The sequence below is a fragment of the Vespa crabro genome, chromosome 2 (assembly GCF_910589235.1).
Source record: "Vespa crabro chromosome 2, iyVesCrab1.2, whole genome shotgun sequence".
Lineage (NCBI taxonomy): Eukaryota > Metazoa > Arthropoda > Insecta > Hymenoptera > Vespidae > Vespa > Vespa crabro.
Window position 1 is genome coordinate 4,192,900 of NC_060956.1, and position 23,479 is coordinate 4,216,378.

At 33.4% G+C, this 23,479-nt stretch overlaps 4 protein-coding genes across 8 annotated transcripts in view; 2 read left to right on the plus strand and 2 right to left on the minus strand.

The window, feature by feature from the left end:
* The window catches only part of LOC124432897 (SUN domain-containing ossification factor), a 22,015-nt gene extending 1,450 nt beyond the window's left edge, over nt 1-20,565 (minus strand). The window contains exons 1-6 of one of the 5 annotated variants that reach the window (XM_046982221.1): nt 20,054-20,565; nt 19,568-19,748; nt 19,209-19,327; nt 4,010-4,659; nt 1,845-3,766; nt 277-1,563 (exon numbers count right to left, since the gene is read on the minus strand). In XM_046982221.1, the coding sequence (XP_046838177.1) occupies nt 277-1,563; nt 1,845-3,766; nt 4,010-4,659; nt 19,209-19,327; nt 19,568-19,748; nt 20,054-20,124 (4,230 nt within the window). In that variant the 5' untranslated portion in view covers nt 20,125-20,565. Of the gene's footprint in view, nt 1,564-1,844; nt 3,767-4,009; nt 4,660-4,913; nt 5,190-15,278; nt 16,944-19,208; nt 19,328-19,567; nt 19,749-20,053 lie in introns of those variants that run through there. The other 4 variants (XM_046982222.1, XM_046982225.1, XM_046982223.1 and 1 more) reach the window with 4 other exon arrangements.
* On the plus strand, nt 11,882-13,830 carry LOC124432899. Its single transcript, XM_046982227.1, has 3 exons — nt 11,882-12,275; nt 12,531-12,698; nt 13,181-13,830. Exons 1-3 carry the CDS (start codon nt 12,186-12,188, stop codon nt 13,382-13,384), a joined length of 462 nt encoding a protein of 153 aa, XP_046838183.1. The 5' UTR covers nt 11,882-12,185; the 3' UTR covers nt 13,385-13,830.
* Nucleotides 20,566-20,734: 169 nt separating the features above from the next.
* Nucleotides 20,735-21,610, plus strand: LOC124432900 (oligosaccharyltransferase complex subunit ostc-B). The gene is made up of 4 exons (XM_046982228.1): nt 20,735-21,006; nt 21,131-21,204; nt 21,271-21,488; nt 21,571-21,610. The coding sequence occupies exons 1-4, from the start codon at nt 20,868-20,870 to the stop codon at nt 21,587-21,589; spliced, it is 450 nt and encodes a 149-aa protein (XP_046838184.1). The 5' UTR covers nt 20,735-20,867; the 3' UTR covers nt 21,590-21,610.
* A 253-nt stretch (nt 21,611-21,863) lies between these two features.
* On the minus strand, nt 21,864-23,391 carry LOC124432898 (calcium and integrin-binding protein 1-like). The gene is made up of 5 exons (XM_046982226.1): nt 23,119-23,391; nt 22,957-22,991; nt 22,626-22,873; nt 22,356-22,554; nt 21,864-22,290 (listed from the first exon to the last, which is right to left on the minus strand). Exons 1-5 carry the CDS (start codon nt 23,167-23,169, stop codon nt 22,269-22,271), a joined length of 555 nt encoding a protein of 184 aa, XP_046838182.1. The 5' UTR covers nt 23,170-23,391; the 3' UTR covers nt 21,864-22,268.
* Between the last annotated feature and the right edge of the window lie 88 nt (nt 23,392-23,479).

Consider the following 23,479-nt stretch of genomic DNA (forward strand, 5'->3'; position numbering starts at 1 on the left):
TTGACACATCCATAAAGTCCATAGGACCCAGTGTATTTTAAAACCATAAATAATTTGACTTTAAAAAGAAAAACGTCAGGAAAAAAAAAGAAAAAAAAAAGAAAAGAAAAAAGAAAAAAGAGACAAAAAAGAAAAAGGAAAAGGAAAGCGAAATCTGAATGTGTTTCCGAAGAAAAACGAGATAATATATTCCGATAATTATTTTTTCGAACAACTACCGGATCCCTGGTATCACGCACTGGCAAGTATCTACTTCAATCAAAAAATCTTTCTCACCATCTTTTTTAGACCGCTACTTTTCTTCTCTTTTTTCCAGGAAGTCGGAGTAACGCTACTACTTCTCGATTCATCACTTTCATCCAATAAACCGTTCGCAGCACTACCGTTTACATTGCCAACCTGTATTAAAAGAGTTCTAGATGTCTCTGGAGATTCCTTGTGGGAGGATCTATCGCTCGAAGAATTTCCTGAATTAGTTTCCCACTTTTCTTCTTTAGTACTTTGCTGCGTTTGGCCAGTGTTGTTAATCGAGCTTCTCTTTTTTCTTGCTCCTAAAGCTGTCTTCATGAAGGATGGAGAACTTAGTTTTCCTTCCTTCAATATTCCACCATACTTGGAAGAGCCATTTTTGGAAAAATCAGTAATCTGTGAGGTAGAGACAGGTATGATAGATCTATCTTGATTAGTTGAAAACAAACGTGTCTCGGTAAAATCGGCATCTTCTGAATGGCCAAGTATAACATTACTTTCACGAGCCGTTACCGATTCTTTCATACTATAAATCATTTTATCATCATTACTAAGCTCGCTCGTGATATTTGTCATATACTTCGAATCTTTGACTTGGCTATGTTGAACTTGTATTTCTTCAATTTTCGGTGGATCAGTCGATGAAGCTCTTTTCGTTTGAACGAACGTGTTCATTGGAGGTACAAGACTCGAAGTACTTTTATATTTGATCGTTTCTCGTTTTCCTTCAATACCAACAACGATCTTTGTATTTGCTTCCTTCTTACGTTTCCTTTTTCGTTCCTTTTTGGTTTCGTGGCAGTGATCGTCAATCATAAGATCGTGATAAGTGGTTGATATATGAGAGGCGATCTCACTTGGTCGTCGTTTCTTGATCTTCTTGCTAATAGTTGAAGTGTTTGACAAATTTTCAGCACTTTTTCTACGTGTCGTATTTTTCTTAGACGTCGCCTGTTCTTCATCTTCATCCTCGTAATCGGTGGCTCTTCGGCAATAAGAAAGGACAAGAATAACCACGAATACTTCGAGGCAAATGAGAAGAGCGTGTTGGCCAATAGCAGAGAATCGTCCACGCCAACTGTCTCGATCATGTAGAATCGATTCGACTGATTTCGAGAGTACTGCTATCTCTTCTCGTAAGGCAGCGATTTCGTTGAGTCTCTTTAAATCACGTTCCTCACCTTTTCTCGACTCCTCGCTCATTGCCGTTATAGCACGTTCCAAAGAACGTTGCATTTCTTCCACTTGCTTTTTGTAACGTCGACTCAGTTCCTCTAAATATTGACCGCTCAGAGACATGTTCCTTTCGAGTGCCTGTCGAATGAAATTATATTTAGTAAATAAGAAATATTTTGTTTCTTTTATCATAGAACACGCTTACCTGTATAAAGTTTAATCGTATATCTTAATTAAATCCCTATCGGGTCAAATAGAAAATATTATGAGACTTTGAAAATATGTGGATTAAAAGGGAAATCAATTTTTTTTCTATATAAAGATATTCAATATATACTTCGAAAATTTTATCATTTAAAATATTTTTAAACTGACTATATTATTCGTCTTATTTTTAATTAAACAAAGCTATCACTGACCTTGATCCTGTTGGATAACCTGAGGAAAACGGACTCTTTTTGTTGTGGCGTCGTACTTGCAGTCGGTTGCGCGTTCAAGGCAGCAGACGGTCCATTTTGCAAATTAATTGCATCGTTCTCTAAGTCCTTCAAATCCGAAAGCAATGTATCAAAATTCAGATGATCTTGTGAAGATAATTTCCCTTCTTGTTCACTAGACTCTCCCTTCCCTTTACCATCAATTTCCACTTGTTCCAATTTCTTCGTTCCAACGTTTTCACTTCTCTCTGTTCTTTCAGTTTTACTCTGAATAATAGTTTCACCGGATTCAATTAAAGATGAAGGAAGATTGTTATTTATTTCTTGAGTAACGTAAGTTGTTATTGGTACACTAGCTACTGTTTGAGTTGCGGTCTCGGTAGCTCCAAAGATCGATAATTCTTCAACAATTTTCAACGTAGGTGTTGGCAAATTTTTAACAAGTGGTGCAGTTGTAATAATTTCACCTTGTAAAGTTTCTTCCGCCGTTTCTTTGCTAGGTTCCAAACTAGATAAAGACGGCTCTTTCCTTCCGAGATCCTCCTTGCTCAATGTTTTTGTTGGTTTTATTTGTAAAGCCAAACTCTCGCTGCTGGATAAGCTCCCAACCAATGTCGAAGTTGTAGCGTCCAATTTTTCATTAGAAGATTCTTGACGTTGCTTGGCATCCTTCGAAGTCATCACAGATGTGGTAGTGATTTGTGATGGAGGGGATACAACAGGAAGGTCGGTGCTCTTATCGATGCTTTCCGCTTTTAATATAGCATCCTTCTGCGTTACGTTCTCCGATTCACTACCAGGGATCTCGTAGCTAGTGTTCATCACCACTTTGCGTTCCTTCGTTGCTAATACGTTGCAAAGCGCGACTATGTACTCAGGCTTGAAAACAGAAGAGAAGAATGTTGCCTGAAGATTTCTTGCCGTACTTTTTGATCTGCTTCCATTTTCTTCCTTCGTTCGATTGATCGAGGATATGTCGATACCATGATCGGCACATAATCCATCTTCTCTGAGAGTCTCATTCACCAGATGGTTCTTCAGAAGATCGTCCAATTGTCGATCCCTGCAACCGACCAATTGAAAAACTTTGGCAAATTTTTGATCGGAACATTTAGGACAGAGAATGGTGTATCTAGGTGTTGTACAACTGTCGTAGGAATTTTCTAATATCGTGCCAGAATCTATGCTTTGTTGAATCTTCGTTATGTTGTTCCCAGTCAAGTCGCTAGACTTAACCAAAACTTCTGCTGCTTTTTTAACGATACTGAGAACGGCATCCCTAGCGCTACCAAAAAGATTCGATGGTACACCGTCGGCATCAAGTATCTCTTCTTCGTCGTTGTCCTCATCGTCTTCGGCATCAGAACTCGATTCCCTCGATATCTGATTCTCTGTTTCCGTTTCGAGCACCTCAAACTCGCTCGTACCGTAAGCACGAAAGAGAGAAATTGGACAAAAATGTTCGGAACCGTAATGAGATTGAAGTTCCACTTTGATAAATTGTCCAAAAAGTTGAGGATGCAATGCAAAGCTTTGAATGTCTCTCTCGTCTTTCGCGGTAAAGTGACCAACCGGACTCCAATCTCGCGTTGGAAAACGATCGCTAACGTAAACGGAGAATTCCTTTGGTGACGAACTAAATAGTTCGAAGTTTGCCAATTCAATTTTCTTTGCCTGAATGGCCTCACAGAGTTCTACTACAAACCAGACGCGTGAGGTACAAGTATTCAACATGTACTCGTCTCTAGTGGCAGCCAATACGCTTTTAGCGTGCTGAGCTTCCGGATTAACAGCAACGATCTTCGCACCGCAATCCGGTGAAGCATAATTCTTCGAACGCACCTTCATACCGCCCATACCTCGACCTGGTCCTCCTGGATTTTGCACCGAGGCGTTTGGATGTGCTGCAAGTGTATACCAGTGGTCAATTGAATATTTACGAAATTGAAAAGTATTTGAGGGAGATCAGCTATTGCCCCATCCAAGAAATAAGAGTATATAAGATAACAGTCAGAGCAATGGATCCCAAATATGTAGTTGTGTAATCTAACAAATCACTTTAATTTCTAGAGCGAATAGTCAATTAGAACACATGCCACTTAATCTACGTTGAATCCAAGTCGAATCACTAGAGATTCGATACTCACTCTTCTTCTTTTCTGCCTCCTCCAATCGTTTCTGTGCCCATTCGCTAAAAGATGGTATATCCTCGTGCGAGTCGGATGGCCCAGATGCAACAAGACCATCGATGATCACTGCAGCAGCCACATCGTCCCTATTGCCTCCACTGATCAATCGAACTCTTGCTGCTGTATCGTTCAACTCGGATGCAGTTGCAAAAGCTTCCTCGACTTTGGCCAAATCTTCCGGTAGCACCTGCTCGACTTCTTCTTCCTCCTCTGATCGAACTTCCGATTGAACGGCATCGACGGCAGCATCCATTGCGACCTTTTGTTGCTCAGCTCTGACGACCACCACGATGTCAGCAGTTTTCTCGTTAACGTTTCTTCCATGTGGTGTCCCATGCAATCCCAGAAGTTCACCCTCGTCCGACAAAACATTCGTATCATTATCCTCTTCGATACTTTCTTCCTCGATCGTTGAAGGACTCGATATCTGCGTGGATGGTTCAGCATCGTGTACATCCTCGGAGTATATCCTATCATTATTCTTCGTACTAGAATTCTTTACGGATGTATGTGGATCGAGTTCAATTTTTGGCTCAGCTAGGCTCTGCAATTCTGCCGCCGCTGTATCCACCAAGGTCAATACAACTGCTTGCCCGGTCTCCGATATTCTGTGAATAGAGTATCTGTTTTTCTCAGGTTCTATTTCAAATAAATAAATTATTCTTGTAGATAAATACAATAATAATAATAATAATAATAATAATAATAATAATAATAATAATAATAATAAAATTATAGAAATGAAAGAACACATCGAGTATCTCCTGATCTTCCTAAATTAATAATACTTTCGAAGAGGTAAAAAGATTAACACCGATAAAGATCGCAATCGATAAAGATCGTTTGATGATAATGTCCTCACCGATCATAGAGGCAGGTGGGGACGCACCACAAGGCTGCTACTACCGTTAAATAAAGTGCAGCAGCTCGAAGGAGGTACCTTAGCTGTCCCCCTGAATCATCGACCCAGTATAAAGGACATTCGCCTTGGTCCTTCACCATACCCTTGGCCATGTCCTCCTTAGATCGAAGGATCTCCGATGATCACGGATTTGTCATCATTTTAATTTCTATTTTCTTCACCTTCCTCGTTTAGATCTCGATCATCGATCTTAAACTTTTATTCAAGTTCAACTCTCTTAGACGACATTGTTTAAAAAAAAAAAATCGTTAGATAGATAAATATTTATTGTTTAAAGAGAAGTTTGTTAGCTCATTGAAACGATCACGTGATCGTAAAATTCAATTTAAACATCGTCTCGAATGTAGGATATCACAAATGAGTCATCTATCGATCGATTTGAAAGGTCATACGAATTATCTATCCTAAATCAATTTCTTCGAGCAAACTAGTTTATAGTTATTTAATCATGTAATCGAAATATTAAACTACCAGTAGTTGTAATAAATTGACAGAAAATATTGTATAGAAAATCGATTAGGAAAGAACAAGGAAAAAAATACAATATGTTCGTGTATATGTGTATGTATGACACACATATATATATATATGTATGTATGTATGTATGTATCTATGTATGTATGTATATAAAGAAAAAAAGAACAAAGGTACGAATATATATTGCTAAGTTTGATGTGAAGGAGACTTTAAAAATGTGAGACAGCTACCGTGAATGGTAAGAAGGTCATCGATAGTTTCACGGTCTACCGAACGTTTTTCAATGGTCAATCAATCCGGTTTGCGAGTCGTGAGCATCAACGAGAAATTACTCGCTTGATGTTAGCCGAGATAGACTTGTATAATTTATGAGCCTGAGGTGCCAACTAAACCCTTTCGATACGATAATTTACAAAGACGTTGATATAAACTCTTTGAGATAACGATCTCAATACAGTTGTTTCAGTAAATGTTCATTAACTTGTTACAGATTATATTAATCGAAAAGTTTCATTGCGGAAACAACAGTGAAACTACGGGCATGCGCTGAGATAAAGTGTCGGTCATACCAATTTAACGAGAAAGAAATATATAAAGTAGGTATGAGGAACAAAAGCGTATGCAATTAAGAGAAGTTTTAGACTTTTTTTCTCTCTCTCTCTCTCTCTCTCTCTTTTCTTTTTCTTTTTTCTTTTCTCTCGGAAATTACTCGTCAAAGATGAGATTAGCCAGTTAAAGTATCGTTGCTTTGATAAACGAACGTTTGGAAGTAAATGGTGACAAATCGACGACTCGTTCCTGTATCGAGTGTCCTAACGAGCCCAACTAACGCTCACTCAGACTCCTACTTCTAAACATGGTCAAATCGGCTTGGAAAATCGAGAACGTCTCGTTCACCGAGTCCTGATTCGACGGGACAGGGGAAATCGCTTTAGAAAGACGAAGGAACATAATACATCGAGATACCTGATCACTGTTGCCATGCGAGAGAAATAAAGAGAGAGAGAGAGAGAGACTGCTGGATTAGAAAATAAAAATGGAACTACATGAAAGCACTTGAATGTTTCTTCCCTCCTGTTTCATTTCCCCACCTTCCTATGTGGCTCGATTTTAGCGAGAGAGCACCTGGACACGCTCGTTTACAGAGAGAATAATCTAATCCAGGATGAAAGTATCGCCGGTGGAAGCGTTTCTAATAAGCTTCCTCCTCTCGTGCGGTGTACATACTCGTCGCCACGAGAAAAATCATCGACCGCGCGTGCATTTATTCATTTTAACAAGACAGCCAATCAACTCTAAGTGACTACGCAGAAATACTCGTTCCGTTTTATGGATCCCGATGGCCTATCGGAAGAGTATAGGATATATATCTCCTGTTCGATCTCGTGCGATTTATCGGACGTAAACCTGTCTCCGTTTTAATTGTCGGTGAAAACGCGTTCGGAACGAATTCATAGTCTATGCTGTTTTCTAATACTTATTTCTCTTACCTACGTTAAAATGTTTATGGAGTCCTTAAGGAGAGAGAGAGAGAGAGAGAAATGTGAGAAATAAACACGAGAGATCGATTAACGAGTTGTGACTTTAATCTCGAGTTAATGTCTAATCATCGATAGGAAAGTTTGCCTTCAAACGACAAGACTAGAATATCTCGTCTAGAAATGTGGGTTAATCTCATCATAGAAATCTCTGATAATTCGCGAATAGATTTGGCTCCTTGTTGAACTTTGTAAATGTCCATAAGAAGATAAACGGTTCTAAAAACTTGCTTTTTTTTTACGAAAGAAGAAGAGGAAGAAGAAGAAGAAAAAAAAGATAAATTTTATTAAAAAAAAAAAAAAAAAAAAAAAAAAAAAAAAAAAGGATTAGAAATATCTCTTATAAGACAGGGATCTATTCAAGTTGGAAAAATAGAAGACACTCGGAGCCGATTAGTTTATGTTGATAATTACTTTAAAATTGTCTTTTCAAAAGAGTAGACAAAAAAATCATGTTCTTAAAATAGGAGGAATATATATATATATATATATATATATATATATATATATATATACACATATATATATAAAAGAGAAATGAAAATGTTCTTCGCCTGCACATATCCGCATATGTCCGCATACGTCCCTTTTCCTGTAGACCAAAGAAAAAGGAACGACAAGACACTTTGGTCTTCTCGCGACATGGGCGCGGTGAGAGATCGACCCACGCGTAAAGTAGACCATTGTAGTCGAATAAAAATAAAATTCCTTATGGTTAGGAACGTTTCGAGGAGGCGGTGCTATGCTCGCGGCTAGGTCGAAGCACAAGTATCAGCTTCCATCGTAGGGAAGCCGAGAAGTCGATCGATCGAAGTACGCGATTACTTAACGACCGCCGTTAAACCGCGTTCCTTTGAAAGAACCACTATTACTCAGAGAAAGCCTGATTTACATTCGAAACGATCGAGATAAATCAGACGGGCGGGATGGTAGGCGCAGAATTCCAAAAATTTATCAACTATAAACTTGCAACGAGATCGGGCAGCGCACACCCAATTCCTCTATTCTCTAGTATTCGCTTCGAGAGATTGTTGCAACATCGATGTATTTTTTCACATGAAAGAATGACATCGTGGGCCGAATTGTCGACATCGAACGATATCGCCAACGGTTTCTTCAATACACCTAAAAAGAGAAAGAGAAAGAGAGAGAAAGAAAAAGAGAGACGTTCCCCGTCAAACATGAGAGGCGGTTCATGCGTTTCCGCTTTCGCTCGTAATGGATACTTCCCACTGATTCTCGAATAACTAGGTACCCAACATTGATTGCAAGCCGACCACGATTGATTGGGAGTCAATTTCAAAATTCGTCGATTATCCTTTTTTCTTTTTTTTTTTTTTTTTTTTTTTTCTTTCAACGATTCTTCCTTCCTTCCCCTTTATTATAAAGAGGAATTGGATTAGGAAATATAAAAAGATCGAGAAAGCTTACGAATTGGGTTACCGTTATTACAAATCCCACCAAGTCGTTATTCACGTGCATACATGTTAAATAATAACATACAGCAATGTCGTCGTCGTCGTCGTCGTCGTCGTCGTCGTCCCTGCTTACGTAAAAATTCAGTTGACCTAGAAAGGATAAAAATGCTTCACCGTGTATCCATGTACATATATATACATATATATATACATACATATATATATATATATATATATATATATATATATATATATATGTAGAAATACGAAAGGAAAGAAAAAAGGTCGGCGGGTGCACCACCGCCATTGGCTTTTGACGATGTCGAAATGAGCTTTTTAGAAAGCTCGCTCAGCATCGATGCAAGGAGGACAAAAATTCTTAAGACGATTTTTACAGCTTTTCATTTCTTATCCCTTTCTATCCTTCGAACGTTTATTTCAACGTACGATAAGTACGTATACAAATTATACATGAATTTTATTGAAACGTTATTACGTTATGATCGATTGTCGATTCATTTTAAAAGCAATTACTCGTAGATTATTGAAATAGAAAGAAAAAAAGAGAGAGAGAAAGAGAGAGAGAGAGAGAGAGAGAGAGAGAGAGAGAGAGAGAGAGACAGAGAGAGAATAAACCAGACTGATTTTCTCTCTCTCTCTCTCTCTCTCTCTCTCTCTCTCTCTCTCTTTCTCTCTCTCTTTCTCGCAATGAATAATGCCGAGTGATTTTTTTTTCTTTTTTAATATATTACTTCCAACAGCTTCTCCCATCCATATTCGATTTATCATGGACGTCTAGCGTATTTCACTTACTCTCCGACGAGCACAATTGCACTTTCGTTACGGTACGCTGACGAAACGCAGTATCAAAATCGTTCGCCGTGAAAATTGGTGGATCGTGAGGCAATAGACTTTAAACATTAAATATTGACATAAATTTTCATTATCTAATTTTATCCTATTCAATTGCAATGATGTAAAAGTAATCCAGTAATAAACGATCAAAGAATGAACAAATCAAACGATATATTTTTCAAATATTTTATTTAAATAAGAATAAACGTATGTAAAAAAAAGTATGAAATTTCTTTTCTTACACCTAATCTTATTTCTGTTATTGTCGATATTTTCGATTCATCGAGTGACAGCGATAATAAGATATTACAAATATTAAACACGAAACAACCAAAAATTGATTGATTCGACATCGCCCAATCTCAAGTTAAATTAAAAATTGAAAAAATAAGAAGAATTAATATTAAGATAAAATGGAAAAACCAAAAGACATACCTCTCTCTCTTTTCTCTCTTCTCTCTCTCTCTCTCTCTCTCTCTCTCTGTATCTATCTATCTATCTTTCTCTCTCGATAAATAATACCTCATCGTAACTCAAAGCTTGATTTCTCCATTTTACTTGACTATTTCCATCTGCCTGCGGTCGTTTCACGGTGTTCTATGTACGCGAACTACAAACTTCTTTGCAATTTCTGTTTCACGCGTTTCCGTAATCGCCGTGTCGTGCATACTAGTTCACCAACTATATAGTTTAGCTTCGTTCGAAAGTCGTTCGTTGAACGTTAAGTTTGTCTCGGACACTTTTATCAAAGAAATTGGATGTCGTTCGGAGAGACGCGTACATACGTCCGATGCATCGTAAATCCATTACACTGTGACATTCCTAAAAGATGACAGAATTGTCCTGCGAATCGTACATCAAGATGAGAGGAAATCAAATAAGAAACTTTCTCGCGATAACATTATTTTTTCATACTTTTCATATTTTTTATTCCGTCGCTCGTTCCTCCAATGATAAAATTTCCGAACAAATTATTTCGAAATCAAATTCTTCGTTATTTCGAAATAAAATTCTTCAATATTGAATTCAAAAAATGAACAAAAAACAACAATATAAGAAACAAACCAAAAAAAGAACGTAAAACGCATAAAAAAAATACATGTTATTAACGAACGAACGTTTGTTATGCTTACGTTAGAAAACAAAAACGAAGAATACATGATAAATACATGATAAACAGAATACATGATATAATTCTTTTAGTTGATATTGGAATATTCCATTAAGAAAAACATAACGTGAGTCATTGAGATAAACAAATTTTATCCTGTACCGATATCATTCCTGTATATCTACTTTTTCAAGATAAAGTTAAAAAGAAAATAAAAATTGGAATGTTCCAAGTTATAAAACAAAAAAAAAAAAAAAAGAGGAAAGGTAACTTAAAGAAAATAAGGAACATATAAAATATGATTAAGAGAGGTGATACGTGCGTCAGTCTAGAAAAATCATGAAGGTCGATGTGAGTCCCTCTTTCTCTCTTTTTTCTCTTTCTCTTTCTCTCTTTCCAAGGGATCGGCCCACATCCAATCTCGAGTTCATGTCCCAAATGACACCATAATTGTAGCAAAGTGCGGTAAGAACTATCAAAGCATTGGAAATAGTAAAAGAATAACAAAAGAATAGTACGAAAGAGAGGGAAGTAAAAGAGAAAGAGAAAGAGAAAGAGAGAGAGAGAGAGAGAGAGAGAGAGAGAGAGAGAGAGAGAGAGAGAGAGGCAAGGAGGAGGTCAAAACTCGGAAGGACCGATGACGAGCACGATTAATTAAGAATGTGACAATGAGAGATGAATGTAGGTGTTGGTTTGCTGAGCACGCGCGTGTCAACTGGCTTTTATGCGATTCGGTGCATAATATGAAACAAGAAGGTGGTTCGCATATCAGGGCTACGATGTTCTGTTATCTGCGATTACTTTCATTATTTATTAGCAAGAGTAGAAGATGCATGTTGCTCGATCGAATATATAATTTTGTTCCAATTTCTTTGATGAATTTTTTTTTCTTTGGGAGAAAAAAAAGAAAAAAAAAGAAAAAAAGGAAAGAAATTTCATTAATAAATCCTTTAAAATGTAGTTTAAGAATTATTATGAATTTTAAATTAATAGGAATTTTCTAATTAAATTAGCTGTACATGTATAACAGTATATAAAATTCAATTAATCTACACTATGGAAAAGCGATTTGTTCGAGCATCGTCAAAAAGGCCATCGTTATAAGGATAGTCATAATGAGGAAGGATTACAACTGGTTGTAAAGTTTGCAATTTAGTCGAGATACTGAAAAGTTCCTGAGTAACCTGAATCTTCGCGTCGAATTATTCTCGACGAGATCTTCGATTTCATTAATCTTAGTAATATCTCAAGTACATAGGTATATATATATATATACCTATATTATATATATATATATATATATATATATATATATATATATATATATATATATAAGAAAACAATTAAAAAAGTGGAAAGGAAATAAAAAAGTTATATCGATATTATATTAATACGTATATATTAATATACATTATATTAAATTAATTATTATACAGTCGAATAATTTATTTTCAATAAATTTTGATATAAGTATCTAAGAAAATAATAGAAAATATTCTAATATATTTGATCTAAGGTTGAGTACCAAAAACGTTGCAATTGCGAGTTAAATGCACTTAGACGGCAAGGAAGTGGGGACTTACTCTAGTTAACGTAAATCGTATACCATCGCTAGTCTTACGCGACTAGAAGCGACTAGACGGTCGGCTCTTGAAAGACGACAATTCGCAACGATCTGGGCGTTGTTTGGTTCATCGTAAAAGTGAGAAAGCGAGAGAAATAGAAAACGACGGAAAATACAAGGTTTTCGTTGGTGAAACGATCAAAAGTGTGGGGATTGGATTTTTACGATCTTTAAGCTGATCGTGAGAAAATGTCGGAAGAGAGTGAAAGACCATCTATTTCATTGAGACTTCAAAAATATTTCAAGGAGGTTCCTTTCTTCTGTAAGATCATCGAACTTGTAAGTGTTACTATAGCCATATTGATCACTTTCTCTCTCTTTCTCTCTGCCTGTCTCTTTCTCTCTATCAATTTTCAATTGATTTCTTTTAAATATATTTTTCCGTTGTTCAAAAATTTTCTTTTCGTATCATTAATTAAATTTAATATTATGTAATTAAAAAAAAAAAATACTTTTATCTAAAACTGCGATCTTAAAAAAAAAGAAAGAAAGAAAAAACTATTAAATACGTTTCCAAACAATTGGACTTTCTAGATCTTATGCATCATATCACTTGGTCTAATAGTCAATCCTTTTAATGAGATTCATCGAGAAGACATAGACCATGTAGCTATCGTCTATATATCTCTCTGCGGCTATATTTTGATAAATGCTATCATCATCCTGTGTCATTTACTCGGTGATCGTATACCAAAGAAAACGGTAAGTGGATATAACTCTTTCTATTATGCATAATTTTACGTGTTCTTATAAAAAAAAAAAAAAAAAAATCACGATATTCCTTCGACCACCCTTCATGTGAAGAGAGAAAAAAAAGGATATCACGAAAATAATTCTTTCGTTGGCACTACAATTTCCATTCTAGTCAACGAGGACACGGGCCTCCTGCGAGTACAAATTATTCAAATTTGATTGAGAAATGTTCTCTGTTAACTGGAAACGTGTAGTTCATCGTGCTTGCTCGATAATAGTCTCCCGTTATGTTCTCTTGTTTTCTAAAAGACAAATGATCTAAATTTAGAATTTCCGAGGACGTATTTTATAAAAATATATTTCAAACAGAATTTTATGCAGCGAAAGTGAAAAGTGCAAAGTTGAATTGATAAAAGAAAATGTTAATTAAGACAAGACGATTAACTCGTTTAGTTAAAGACTATGTCACCAAGATCATTTTTATTTTACAGGTTATAGCATTTTCCGTAATGGGGGCGGTACTTTGTCTTACAGCTGGCTTTATCCTGATTAGTGATTGGACCGACTTCCCCAAAAATTTGATATTCCAATACGTCGAACAATACAGCAATCAGATGATCTCGAGTGGAATTTTCGCTATTATTGCGGCAATCGTTTTCGTATGTGACATATATTTCATTAACAAGTACTATTAAAATCTTTACTGCGAACGAAATGTGAATCAATGAGCATTGATCTCCAAAAAGTGAAAACATTTTCAAACTTTCTTCTTTATATCTCGCATTAATTGATCTACTGACTTGTAAAATCATGATAATATTATTATCGCCAATGTGACGAAGTTAATATAGACATAAAGAGAGAGAGAGAGAGAGAGAGAGAGAGAGAGAGAAAATGTGTGTTTTAGATCAAAATCAATATTCTCAAGAACTTAACGATTGCGTTATAGGACGAAACAATTATTCGAATAATTTCATTTAGAGATTTCAGAGAAACAATTAGCTTTTATAATTTGCAAAATGCGAACATATTTTCGAGACGAACTGTACGTTATTGAAGACATTATTACGAAATATTGGGAACATGAATGATGAGAATTTGTTATCTAATTCGAATAAAGAATCAACATAAGCTACATAAATCAACGAAATATTGCAACAACTTGTTCGATGTAAAGTAGTGCGACAGTGAAACAAGTCGACGTATAGTCAGACCGACAAAAGATAACCACAACGAATGGTTTAAGCTCACATTAGCACGTAACATGATCTGTTTTATTATATATATATATATATATATATATATATATATATATATATATATATATATATATATATATATATATACACACACAAAAAACAAAGTTCAAAGTTAAAATAATTTGATATTATTAGAAACCAATAAATTGAAATCAAATGATTTTTTATAGAATCGTAGTATTTGATCAACATAAATAAAAAAAAATAAGAAGCTCAACGTTGAAATAATTTTATACTATGAGAAAATAATGAAATATCCAAATCTTTCGGCTTGAAATAGGAGGACTTTTCAAGTATCGCAATATCCAACAAATTAGGACGAAGTAAGCTATTACTAACTTTTGATTATATTACTTCAAAAATAGAAGAAAAATTTTGTAAGATTCCCTCGTCGGATATTGCAACTTTGAAAACTGAGAGCGATTCTACGCTCTTATCGATCCAAACGTCGAAACATGTCTTCCGCAATATACATACTACGTCTATATATTTCGAAAATATAATACATTCTTCCAAGTAGAAACGAGATTTTTGTTTTTTATCGAATCGAAGAGTAGACCTCTGCAAAAGATAGACATTTAAATTGTTATTAAGTATTAATAACAATACATGATACATTTGTGATGAAAATTTGCTGATACTTTTGATAAACGATTGACTATTTGTTATCGTGCGAAACGTTGTCGATGTACATAGAGATAAATATACGTGTGTATACATACATACATACATACATACATACATACATACATAGATGCGTACACAACAGGTATATCGTATGAAGGTAAGTATCATAGATGCAATTACCAAACAAGTAATACGAAACTCGGCCGCAGTCGAGTACATTAATAAAACATAATTAAAATAATAATACAGCGACGTCTTCAATCTCGATAACGAACTTCGATTCGAATATCAATGTAATAATCGTGATTTCGATGACCGACGAGAAGATTTTAATTTTTCGACAAAAATTACTTTTCGACGAAATATGATTTTAGAAGGAAGATTTTGAAACGTCTGATAAAGTATAATTTTCAGACGCTTAAAACAGAACAGTTTCTTAAAAAAAAAAAAAAAAAAAAAAAAAAAAAAAAAAAAAAAAAAAAAAAAAAAAAAACCGGATCGACCTATTATTGTTAATATAATTTCATCGATAGATGACGCAATTGTATTTTTCGAACGTTCGAGAAATACTTTATGACGATTTTAACATTTGAAAGATGTAAGAAGAAAAAAGAGAAAAAAAGAGAAAAAAAAAGATAGCGAGAGGGAGAGAGAGAGAGAAAGACAAAGATACAAAACACCAATTGTTGCCTACAAAACTCACCACTACCGGTTCCACTTATAATATCCCAAAATTGAATTATAACACCTGTAACCGACTTCGTTTCACTTAATCTCACGAAAAAAATACACTTCTCTTACACTCTCGCATCTTGAGATGCTGTAAACCCTTTTCTCCGCATTCAGAATAGTAGCTAAGAAGAATGAAAACATCTACATCGGTAGACGTCCTTACGTCGACTGATGTCCTCCCTCGAGCGGCGCCTCGAACGACCCTTCGCATCGGCATCCCCCACCCCTATCTCACACCCCACCATGGCTAACAGCGCCACGCCGCCGCCACTATCGCTCTCCGCCCACATTTTACTCCATTTAGAGAATTTCCTCCCTCTTCGAAACAGTCGCGACTTTCTTCCTTTACCGATTCTTTCTCGAATCCTTTTCGTCTCGTTCTTTCGACGATTCCGATGCCCTACGAGACAGTTTTATTTATTTTTTTTTGCTGTCTCTAAAGATTTATACCAAACCGTAATCTCTCTTATCATGGGTCTTTTTTTATTAGACCTATTATTATCCTTTCTTTTCTTCTTCTTTTTCTTTTCAAAGGCATACTTTCTTTGAAGATACGACCGACCCAGAAAATGAAGACACGATAGATACGTCTAATCTAGGCTATGAATGGATAACATAAATCTCGATACTCTCGATACGGAATTCGAGAAAGCGGTTAATTCATCGAAAGTCCACGATTCGTTATCGTTTCACTCTGTGAAATTTATGGAGGACATTTATATGAAGTATCGATTTTTTTTCCTTTTCTAATTTTTTTTTTCGCTTGTACAAATATGTATTATATTTGATATATGTCTTTATGAATAAATAAAATATCCTTTTTACAAGCGTTTCAATATAGTTTATTTTATATCAATTTTCTCCAAGTAGCCGCACACACGTTATCGATCTGGCTTCGTTTGATAATTGGTGCATCACTCGTCTCTCCTGCGATGCACCAAATATCCGATAATGCATCGGTGGAACTTAGCCAATGCAGTAACTACGACAAATGCATCTAGTGACTGTATTTTAATGTTCGATTTTTTTACAAATATATCGAACTAATATTAATCTTATATTCCTTTCGTTATATTTCGTTCATTTATATCGTTTCAAGAAATATGACTAAATTACAAGTTAATCTGTCAATAATCAAAAACGAATATCGAAGCCACAATTAAATCCAATCGAGTCAAATTGAATCGAATAATTTTACTACTTACTATTTACTTTTAAAAAAAAATCTTATTCATTATCATCGCCTCCTCTCTCTCACCCCCTCCCTCTTTCTCGCCCTCTCCCCCTGGCCCTCTCTAATGTAGTACTCGAAATTACAAAATCGTTTATCAAAACAAATTCCACAAGAAAATATTTAAAAAGGAGGAAAGAGAGTCAGAAAAAGAGGAAAAAAAGAAAACAACTTTTAAATCCTACATCACGACAATGGGGCTTCGTTCATGTCCTAAACATGACCCTGCAAAGCCAGTTTGATTTTGCACCCAAACACTTTGCGATGGCTTCTTTCTGGCATTTCCACGTGATTTTAACATCACGTGTCTTACATCCTTATTCGATCGTTTAACCCACAGTTACCGCAACGTTTACTTGTTACATAATACTTGAATAGAAATTTTCGAGAAAAAGAAAAAAATAAAACAAAAATATTTCTTAAATATATATATGTATATTTAATATATATATATATATATATATATATATATATATATATATATATATATATATATATATATATATATATATATATATAGGTATATGCAGATATATAATATCTACAAACGAATAAAAAAAAAACGAAAAAAAAACTGTCACTAAACGTTTCAATTTTATCGCATAAATACAATCGGTATACAATTTACGTAGATAGAAATAATTCTTTGTAATTTCCGTTGAGAAGATATCAGAGAGTGTCCATGGCATGCGATATTGAGTAACGACAGCTGTCAAAGCTACTTTTATCGACTTTTCGATGCTAGTTTCCAGCTATAGAAATATCTGATACTAGTACGCAATGTTCTCATTCTAGGAACTTTTAACTCGATTTCGGTGCATCTTGAGAGAAGAAGGAAGATATCAAAAGCTTTAGCCTTTTAACCGACTCTTTCTTTCTTTCTTTCTTTCTTTCTTTCTTCTTTTTTTTCCTTTCTACGACTTTAAAGTAAATGTTAAATAATGCGGTAAACTGGAAACACGGCAAAGGAAAGTTACGAGTAAATCGCGTTATGCGCTTTTAAAGCTTTAAAAGCGCGCCAAAGTTTGAACGTTGTCGACGACGACGACGACGACGACGACGACGACGACGACGACGACGACGACGACAATTTTGTTCTTTTCGAATCCAATTCGTTTAAATTGATTACCATTTCTTTAATTAGCATAAGACGATAAAAACGAGTTTTCAAAGAAACCTACACCTCCCACGTCAATAACTTCAACAAATAATAAAATCGTTTCTTTAGGAAATCATTCAAATAACCTGATGTTTATTAATAGAATCCGTGAAATATAAGCGTATAAGTAATTCGATATAACATGTCTATTAATGAGAATATACTATGGCAAATATATTGTGACGCAAAAACGTTACAACGCAACTTGGCAATCGCCATTTTCTTACGTTAGAATAAATTACTCTTATAAATTATTCGACATAAATTATTTATACGTTATCGTATTTCTAGTCGATATATATCGGTCTAATGATTATACACATCGTTATCATAGTACATATACTTCTAGAAAATTAATTATACGCAATTTAACATACATTAAAATTGTACAAAAATTTTTTTTCGAAGGGGAAAAACCGAAAAAAAAAAAATAATTACGGCATTTACGATAAAATAATTGTACGAAATCATTGTGCATATATACACAAGTGTATATCTTTACCTATAAAATTGAATGCATATGTGACATTGATTACCGCGTGTTGAAATAAATCATTGGCGTTTCGTATTTGTCTATATTTAACGACGAAAGAGCCGCCTAATTTACATTCTAACAATAAACTACATACTCGTACGTTAACGAGCGTAACACCCAGTGCCATTAACCGAAGAGAACAAGAGAACTATTATGTCGATCAAAGTCATTGTACCAACAGATGTAAACAATTCTGCGTACAATTTATTATACATTCAAAACTTCGAAATGATTCTCGTAGAATTGCGAATGCTTGAACAAATTACAAATACTCTTTTATCAACGATTATTATCAAAAACAACATCAATATTTATTTTCTGTTTGTACTTTTTTCTTATCGCAATAAAATGTTCTTGAAAGAGCACAATTAATCTGTTACGCGAGTTTATTCAATATTCATAATTCCTCCCTACCATTTCGCCATCTACTCAATCTACAAGGAAAACAAAGAGACATACAAGATAAGACGCAGGTGACGACTCGCGTGATTAAAGTCAAGATTATGATACATGTCTGATGAAATGTCTGAGTATCGAATGTCCGTGATGAAAACAGAAACGCACCAAACGATTTATGGATATTCTGTTCCGGAAGAAACGGAGCAAACATACGATTACTAAGTCTGTAGTAATAAGATACAAAACATATTTAAAAGAATAAAAAGTAAAATAAACGTAATGCTAATCTAATATATTTTTATTTGATGTATCGTGTATCAATGATCTCTGTTTAAAGAACACGATCTTGATCGGTGAAATGAATATTTTCTAATGATTTGATCATCTGGATTAATGCTTTTACATTACGTGAAAAATATCAAAATTGCATCATAAGATAACAATTAATATAAATGATGTACTCGTGATAATGCGATTAAAACGTAGATAAGCGTAATAATTTGTAACTTTAATTATCTTAAGCAGATCGATTTATTCAAAAAAATGTGACTAATTTTTAAGAAAAATAATGACTCACCCTTGGGAAAGATTAGGCTGTTGTATGATACTTTCTGCTATAATCTCCAAATCATTTTCCACACGATCATCCAATGTATTTACAGTGTCAAAACTAGAAGTTACTTTGGTAGCACTCTCCTTAGAAAAATAAGGACAAATATTCAGAATTATATAATAAACAATTATATAATATTACATAATATATATATATATAATATATATATAATATATATAATAACAATTATATAATATTACATAATGTATATATCATAATAAAACTGATTAATTTCACAAATATATCCTTCATATTATTAATAATAAATAATTATTTGCAAAGATCAAATCCTTGGCTCTTCGAATTTATATTCTGAAACATACCTCGAGAAATTCATTCTCTATTGCTGGACTTTGTACTTGAGCAATCGTAATTTCTGGTATTTCATATTTCTGATTTTCATCATTAGTTGTAAAATTATCGAACACATACAGATTTCCATCATTTTCCGTTCCTGTACTTTCTTCTGTACTTTCTGAAGCAACTATTAGAAACAACACCCCACTGTAAGAAAAAAAAAATTATATTTACTACTATTCAAATTCAATCCATTAATGATATAAAATAATATATGTCAGAGAACAAGAATATAAATGAGGAGGTTATGTGATTTTGATTCATTGACAAATCAATAAATTCAAGAAAAAAGAAATCTTTTTTAAAGAAAAGAAATTCGGTATTACATGTACAATGTGAATTTTTATATTTTCAATTTGGACTGGCGAAATATATGTGTGTATGTATATATATATATATATATACTTCTTAAATTAAATGTTAAATGTGAGTAAAAGGATCAAAAATCTTACCTAGACACAACCGATGTGAAAAGTAGTGCCCAATATACGAAAGTCACACGAAACTTCATCTTTCTTGTCATAGAAATCTCATAATATCAATTGTGTTAAAATGTACGCCGACTGAACAACCATGTTTTTTTACGCGTACACAATCATCACTACCACCACTACCACACAATTGCAAAAACCTGACGTGGTGCTACCAAAGAAAAACTTCCGGTATTGAACGTATCACATCGGCCTTTCGAAACTTTGAAAATATTCACCGTGGCAAAAGAAAATATTTTATAATGCGATCGTTCTTCATCCAAGGCTCGAAAACTCCGCGAAAGAGCAACATTTCGATCGAGATACACGCCTCCGTGTAAAAATGGTCTCTCACTACGTTCTAAACAGCTGATCACGTTGGCGCATGCGCACACCGATTTACATGAACATGCGACGTGATTATGAAGTTGCTACGTCTTATTTCATAAGCGGCCTCCTTTTTTTTATATCTATACAAACACTTTATTAAACGGAATACAAACGTTAAATAAGCAAAGATGTTGACCGCTTTACGATTCTACATAAGAAACATGACAGTTATTATAAACTTATTATAAAATTTGCTTTATCGAAACATTCGATTATTTAACGATACATATCGAAAACATCGTTATCGATATACTTTCACCTATATACTTTATGGTTTGATATTTGGTAGCATTGATAATAAAAGACGAATGATTACGTTAATACACGTCAACACCGGCGACTCCAAACTTTCATATCTTCCATATATCTTTCATAATTTTGTACTTTACTATTATTCTTTTTAAAGATGGAATATATTTATAAAATACCGTTCTTCGTTTTAGAAGTGCCCAATTTAAAACTTAAAAGGCCATCTTGGTTCGTGAAACCTAGCGCGATGATAGTTTTTTCTTTCGTTCTTTTATCATACTTTTTAGTGACAGGAGGTTAGACCTGAAAATACAAATTTTATTTTTTAATATAGATTTATTGCAATAATAATTAAAAAAAAAAAAGATTTATTTACATAGCCAATTTTGAGTAGTATTACCAATTAAATGCATTTTTTAGGTATAATATACGATGTAATTGTTGAACCGCCCAGTGTAGGATCTACGACTGATGAACATGGTCATACGAGGCCTGTAAGTTATAATTATTAATTTCCTCAAAAAATATAATTTTATTAATTAGGTTATAAATCTTTACAGGTGGCATTTATGCCATATCGTGTAAATGGTCAATATATTATGGAAGGTTTAGCGTCAAGCTTCCTATTTACTTTAGGTGGTTTAGGTTTCATTGTACTTGAACAAACGCATAGTCCATCCACTCCAAAACTTAACAGAATTCTTTTAATATGCGTTGGATTCATTAGTATAATTGTCTCATTTATTACATGCTGGATATTTATGCGTATGAAATTACCGTAAGCTAATTATTTTTTTAATCGTTTTAATTTAATTTAAATGTTAACTTTATTTTGTTAAATTAAATACTTCCTTTTTCAGGGGATATTTACAATCATGAATGGATTTTTCTAAGGTATACGCAAAACATAACTTTGAAAAAATTTAATATCACTTTTTATAAGAAAAAGAATAAATGAAACAAATTTCTTGTAAATATATTATTTAATAAAAAACAATGTTTTTTTTTATTAAGAATACCTATTAATAAATTAAGACAAAATAATATCTTTAAGAATTATACATAATAATATCTAAAACGTTGCAAATACTATGACAAAATACAACAAAAAATGCAATAAATTGTAATTTTAATTACAATTAAATTAATACTTAAGTTTATACTATATAAATACGCATGTAGTATAAATTTTGTACTGCTGTTTAGACTAAAACTTTAGAGTAAAGAATATCTTTAACATCATGGCATATCTTGAAGAGATTATATTACTATTACTAATGAGAAATATTATCCTGTGGAATACTATATAAATAGAATTTAATTTGTGCATAAGATCCTGTAAAAAATAACAAAAAAAATATTCAATTGGTGTTATTGTTATTATTAGGCCTGACCATCTGGACTTGGCACATCTTTGGACTTTTAACGTTACTTTCTAATGTTCACATGAAAAAAAAAAATTATTTAGGCCTAGTGCCAATAGCAGCTATAGCATTAGTTATTATTATTAATATTCAGTCTTTCATTAACTATACTTTGGTCATTTTACTATTATAATTCACAAGCGTATACGAAATGTCCTGTAAATAAAAATAATATTACTTATTTGTTATTGAATCACTATTTTAATTTAAAATATTCTTACTTGGAAAAGTCACTGCTTTTTTCTATTATATGTTCAAATTCTGCAAAACTAAGAGCACCATCATCATCCAAATCAGCTTCATCAAGTATGTATTGAAGAAGTTGTTGCATATCCATTTCACTTAGTCTTTGAGGAGCTGTTAATCTATCAACTACCAATCTTAAATCTCCAGTTCCCAACATATCATCACCATCAAAATCTATAAATAATTAATAAATGCATTGTTGTAATCATGACATAAATATTGATAAGCGTTATAAACAACATTACCAAATATTCTAAAAGCATGTTCAGCTTTCACAGCTTTTGGAGCAGCATCACTAAATACAGACATCATGTCTAAAAAATCTTCAAATGTACAATCTCCATCTTGACTAGAACTAAAAACTTTGCAGATTCTATCTCCAAAAGGATTTACTCTTAATTCTGGATATTGTAACATCTTGGACATTGGAAGCTTTGCATTCCTGTTGTGTCCAACCTTTTCTGGAGCAAGGGCTTTAAACTTTTGATGTGCACTATCATGAATTAAAATAAAAGTATTTGTAATCATTAATATATAGAAATGTCAATTGATAATAAATAAAATATATATACTTACTATAGAACTTCTTTTTTTGTGAAGTATGTTAAATCCTATAAAAATTAATATAAAATTAAACAATGAAACTAAATATAAATTAATATATTTGATATATATGATGTATTGTAACAGTTTTTTTTTATCAATTATTATAATACATTATTGATAAATATTTATCACCTGATAATCTTGTAATTCCTCTTCAGTAAATTGACTTTTTCCTGCTCCCATTTCTTTACACTTACTTTCTAACAACAAGAAAAATTTATTTAGCTGTTTCTAATTCAAAGTTACCCAATGAAAGATATATATCGATCAGATAATTATTGTTTTTTATATCTTATGTATTGAAAGTATATTATACACTCATTGTTAAGTATTAAAAACATGATGAGATTGTTTAATTGAACATTATTTTACTAAATATACATGCCACTACTGATTAATAACACAGAGCTAAGTAAGATTTGGTAAAATCTAAAATGATTTATCACTTTGTCGCTAGATAGCGTTGTTAAATTATATTTAATTTTCTACTATT